At 36.6% G+C, this 5,620-nt stretch overlaps 1 protein-coding gene across 1 annotated transcript in view; it reads right to left on the bottom strand.

Annotated features, from left to right (window-relative positions):
* Positions 1-1,657: 1,657 nt before the first annotated feature.
* The window catches only part of sybl1 (synaptobrevin-like 1), a 4,763-nt gene continuing 800 nt past the window's right edge, over positions 1,658-5,620 (bottom strand). The window contains exons 3-8 of the mRNA XM_035668967.1: positions 4,551-4,608; positions 4,080-4,217; positions 3,821-3,911; positions 3,072-3,139; positions 2,868-2,960; positions 1,658-2,744 (exon numbers count right to left, since the gene is read on the bottom strand). Of these exons, the coding sequence (XP_035524860.1) occupies positions 2,679-2,744; positions 2,868-2,960; positions 3,072-3,139; positions 3,821-3,911; positions 4,080-4,217; positions 4,551-4,608 (514 nt within the window). The 3' untranslated portion in view covers positions 1,658-2,678. The remainder of the gene's footprint in view (positions 2,745-2,867; positions 2,961-3,071; positions 3,140-3,820; positions 3,912-4,079; positions 4,218-4,550; positions 4,609-5,620) is intronic.

Genomic DNA, 5,620 nt, shown 5'->3' with positions numbered 1-5,620 from the left:
CCCCCCTTTGCACCCGATTGACAGATTATCCCTGCACAGGCCTCCTCCAGCCAGCTGGGTCTATAATTAGATCAGGAGTAAACATAGTGAGGAGCTACTAATAGCAGGGAAAATACTCTTTCAAGTCCATAAATGGTTTAAAAACACAGCAGCTCTCAGACACTTTCAAAGATTAGGGAGTAAACTAGTATTATGTATTATGTTTTACGTGTGTCGATCAATTGGTCAAGATTGTTTGTGCAAAGTTGGGAGGGTTGCTTTAAAAATGTAGTCTGATACGAGTTCTAATAACTTGATTACTTTCCGTTTTACCTAAACACCAAATGTGCAAATAAACACAAGAGAAAAGACTTATCAATAAGTCGTATTGATACTAGTGTATTCTCTACGACAGAACAATGTAACCTTAATGTTAGAAAATAACTTTTTTTTTAAAGTTTTAGCATCAAAATGTGTCTTCTGTTTAGTGTATTTTTAAAAGAAACTGATGTTTAAATCATAATCCTACTTAAAAACACATTTTAACAAAATGTAATCTGATTACGTCTTTTTTTTGTAACTGCAATGGATTAATCAATTTACCCTTTTTTTTGTTATCTCATGACATAACCGGATACAAGTAATAATTATCTGTTAAAAAATATATATATAACGTTAGTCAGTAACCAAATCCAAGTATCACAATATTAAAGTAATGTAACTTGATTACTTTCCGTTACTTTTGGATTATCTCAACAACACCAAATATGCAAATAAGTTACACACAAGATAAATTAATTATCAGTAAGTTAGTTAGTATTGATAATTGAAGTGTGTATTTTAAAATATTTTAGTGTATTTTAAAGAAACTGGTGCTTTGTGTAAAATTATAATCCCGCTAAATTTCACTAAACAAAAATAATCTGATTACATATTTTTTCTGTAATGTAACTGTAACGGATTACAGTTACATTACCTGTTTTATATCCTATAAAATAATCCACATGTGACGATACAATCACAGTTGATTGTTAAATATAATATATAAAACTTTAAAATAGTTACAAACAAAGTGGACTAAACAGATAAAAATATATATATATATATATTAACGGTTAAAAACTAAGATGGCGCAGAGCAAACAGCCGTTAAAGACCAAATAAACGTTAGTTATCTTCATGATAATTAATTAACCACCGAGCGAACAAACGTTAACGTTAATGTCTGTTGACAGGACTTTAGACCTTTGGATAACCTCGAGTAATGTGAGAGACAACATTAAAAAAAAAAAAAAACCAAACAAATAAGACATTCAGCTGTATGTTGAGTTAATAAAAAGCGGATTTAAACATAAAAAGTAAAGTTTTTGAAGGATTGAAGGCTTGTACCTGCCTGTCACGGGAGCGAGCAGCACCGGCACCGCGCAGCTGACTACGTCCTAATGGTTAATTGGTTTCACCTGGTAGTTTTCTTTTTCCACAGAGAGAGAGAGAGAGAGAGACAACAAACCCCAAAGTCCTTCAAATCTGCTCACACTGTCCCGAAGAGGCGATCAATAACTGTTATCAGTCAATCGCCTCCATCTTCTTTAACTCTGATTAGTGTAAGCAGCTCGAAAATTTCAAAATAAAAGCTATAAAATATCATAACATCTCTTTGCTTTTTAGAGATAAACCACTTTATAGCATCAGATTTTATTATTTCAAATCTGAATGTACAGTAATTAAATAATTACATGATTTTTTTTTTTTTTTAAATCATATGATGCCAGGAAGCAAATCTATGTACAATGTAAAAAGTGCATTGTGTTAACGAAAAAGAACATAATGGGCACACTGAACATCCTAGCAGAGGTAAGAGGTTAGATGAAGCCTCCTATCAAACGTGTGAAAGAGATAAGGATATTTCTCAAAATCAGGCTTGATTTAAAAGAGCCATTACATTGTTTTGAATCAGTAATATCTATCAAATTTACAATATGTATTCGTATGATCATATCTGGTATTTTACAACATACACTTCAGAATATACTACTGTGCTTGGTGATAAAACATGGCGGAAATCAGACAATCTTTCATGAGACACCACCAATGTGGTTTTGTTAGACACATGCCACTTGAGACATACCGTTTTACTGCATCAGTTTTATCAAAAAATGTGCACACTGTAAATGCTACCTACATTTGCACGTCCCGTATGTCTTGAACAAAGGAAAAGCAGGACAATAACAAAGCAGTCTTTGCTATATTTTGTGGTTCATTCCAGGTATCAGTCGGACTGGATTAATAACATATATGGGTGCAGGACAGTATCACAGACTGATTCATCAGGCCACTAAGTGCGTGAGACAGGATGAATATACCGGACTAGTTATGAGACAAGATTATTGTTCCACATCAGCTTTAGGCCACACGGCTGCTGTCCATTAGTGTGGGTATGAAGTGGGACTCCCTGTCCAGAAGGCAAGTCAATATGCACGCTGTTAAAGAAGGGAGGGAGGGAGGCGAGGAAGGAGGCAGGAGGCCGGAGGAGGAGCAGCGTATGTGTCTTCCGGGGATGTTGAAGCTAGAGGAGTAAAAGAAAGGAAGGTTGTGTTTCCTTTTGTATCCGTTGGCAGGCAGGAGTTGAACAGGCGCTTCTCCCTCTTTTTCTTTTTCTTCTCCTTTATCTCCTTCTCTTTTATACACACTCTCCTCTCATTATTTGACACAAGTATGCCAGTTGAGGCCTCCACAGGCAGCAGAAACGATAATGTAAATTACCACCTGAAAAGAGCACGGAAACAGAAGAAACTAATGAGTAAATTACAGCGCAGATATAGCCAAGTAACAATGCACGACTGGCTAAAGATCCATTACACTGTAACATCTCCTTCTGTCCGTACTCACCAGGCACACAAGCACAATAACAACGGTCAGCTTGAGGTTCTTCATACACATGGCTCGTGCCAGGTTACGACTTGTGGTCTTAAATGTGACTGACTAAAAGGAGCGGGGAGAAAAAGTCATCAGTGACAATTCCTTGCTAGATTAGTCAAAATATAAATCTGTATACTGCAAAATATTGTGCATCAGATGAAAAACTAAACTCACTGAATCAACCAGATTTTCTGTCTTGTCAATCAGTAACTCCAGCTTCTCTCCCCTCTGAGCTACCAAGTCTGTAAAAAGACACAGAGCGAGCCAAAGTTAATTTGAGAGACACAAAGGTCCAGTGTAAAAAGATCCATAACAAATGCTTGGTGAAATCTGACTGACATTTGGGACAGGAATTGTCTTTGCTTTGGGCCTGATGGCAGATGAAGACCAGTGCGCCATTGGCACAACTTAAAAAACACGTTGCATTCATTTAAAAGTGGAAATAAATGCCACTCGCACAAAGCTAGGAATGGGAATCAAGAACCGGTTCCAGATTGTCTGATCCATCAGAACTGTATGCCTCCGAGCTTATCAATCAAGATGTTTTCCTTTGACTAAGAAACCCTAAATGAAAACAAATATTCTTTAATTTCATTCATTTAAGTTGATGATAGACAGACTGTTGCTACAGTTAGCTCTCAGGCTACAGCCATGTTTTTACTCTGTTTCTACACTGTCTTCAGATTTAGAGATAATTAGAAAGGAGTGTTGAAGCTGAAACCCTTTATAGGCAGAACATTTATCATTTGTAATATTCTTATTTGAGATAATATTGTATACACTGTACTCTCTTTTTATTGCACTATATTCCCCAATGCTGCTGTGTGTAACTTGAATTTCTCCTACGGGGGGATTAATAAACCTTAACCAAAAGAGGTCCTTTCAGCATCACTGCATCATGGGGAAACTCATGAGAAGCTCACCTATGTTGCGGACCATAATGCCCTTTAAGTCATCCACTTGCATCTGAGTCTCAGTGACACGTTCTGTTCCTCGTGGGTCTGAGTGGTGTTTCTACAAATAGAAACCAAGACAGACAAAAGGTAAGGAGAAAAGAAGGAAAAGCAGTGAGTGTATTTTGCGATTACTAAATGTTTTTTATAGACTACAGAAGTAAAAAAAAAAAAAAAAAACGTCACAAGAAAGTGTTGCTCAATATGCTCAGGCTCTTGTCACACTCACCATCTGAGCTGCCAGTGTTGAGGAGAACTCACTGTTCATGGCGTAAGGCAGGGCTGTTTGTGCTCGCGACCCGTACGTTGTCTGGAAGCGCTTCTTGACTTCACTGAGGAAGCTGAATGCACGTGACCTCTCAAAGTCCTTTAGTACAAAAAAGTTATTAGAGTTAACACATTCCCATTAAAAGGTCCAGTGGTATAAAAAATGTCTTCCTTTTCTCTTAACTAGTGTCTGTGATGTGTTGTTTTGCGTTCCTGTTTATATTACATATTAGCTTTACTAACCTAAACATGGTTGGATGTATGTGAGTACAACAACTTTATTTCTGTTTCTGTTTCTCAAAGTGGCAGCGTTACTCAGTTTTACTTCTGAATTCTTCTTTATATCACAACCAGGTCAAACAACAGTGAAGAAAAAACTAATTCAACCTTAAACAAATAGATACACAAACGTCTAAGACAATTATATACTTACATCATCAGTGATACACAGGTAAATGATTCTGTCATGACAGATGTAATGAAAGAGATAGCTAAAAGAGAAAAAAAGACACATTTAGTCAACAGTGAAAGTACACTGTTTTATACAGTAAACACTACATGCACTGTAAAATATCTAAGGAAACATTCACTACAGAGTAAATGAGCTGTAGGTCTAAATGACACCAGGCCACGACGACACATTGCCTTGTGCCTTTGTAGCATGTGATACCACTCGATTGTTTGAGGTTGTGGTTTCCTGCAGTGGATCCTCTGTAAGCTCTTGACACTTTCATGCCATGTCTGAACAGGGCTTCTGACATCTGAGCTTGTTACATGTGCTAATACATGACAGTCCACACTGGATCTGAGCACACAAATTACATCTTTAATTTGCTTTGATCTTGTAGCTAATTACTGCTTTCTCAGATCGAAATAGTGTGTTTATATACGTTGTATAATCAGATTATTACCTATTTTCTGCACACTGATTAGGTAAGGGTTGAAAAGTAAGCCAGTGAACACAGCTGTACTTCACTTGGCCATAGAAAAACCTACATAAAAGGTTTCACAAATGTGTGAATGTGCATGAAAAAGACCTTGAGTGGTGACTAAAAACATAATGTCAGAGGAGTTATTATTAGTTATTATAGGAGTTGTTATTATTTCACTTTCGCAAAAATACACTGCAGCACCCTAGTGACTGTTTGCAAGTATTTGTTCTACATGTGAGGCATTTTACACCATCAATCGAAACATTATCGGAACTGAAATGTGGCCAAGTGCATTGGAAGAATCAATATGCACCTCGCAAGAGCTGCACTGTTTTAATGCAAAGGTAAAATGTGAGACAAAACAGCATTAATACACTTTTATTAAGTACCGTAGTGCTGCAGAGATACCCTGGCCACAAATCTTGTTCTCCAGATTTAAAAAAAAACATGTTTATTTGGTTCAGACACAGAAAACAATGAGTTTATCGTTTCAATTAAAAACGTGTGATGAAAAAATGAATCTTTAGTCCCAACGCAGTCTCAATATAGTGTTATTACTACATCATGCAGC

Source organism: Morone saxatilis, unplaced genomic scaffold (assembly GCF_004916995.1).
Source record: "Morone saxatilis isolate NCDOM2014 unplaced genomic scaffold, NCSU_SB_2.0 Contig22, whole genome shotgun sequence".
Classification (NCBI taxonomy): Eukaryota; Metazoa; Chordata; class Actinopteri; family Moronidae; genus Morone; species Morone saxatilis.
This window is presented reverse-complemented; position numbering and strand designations above follow the sequence as displayed.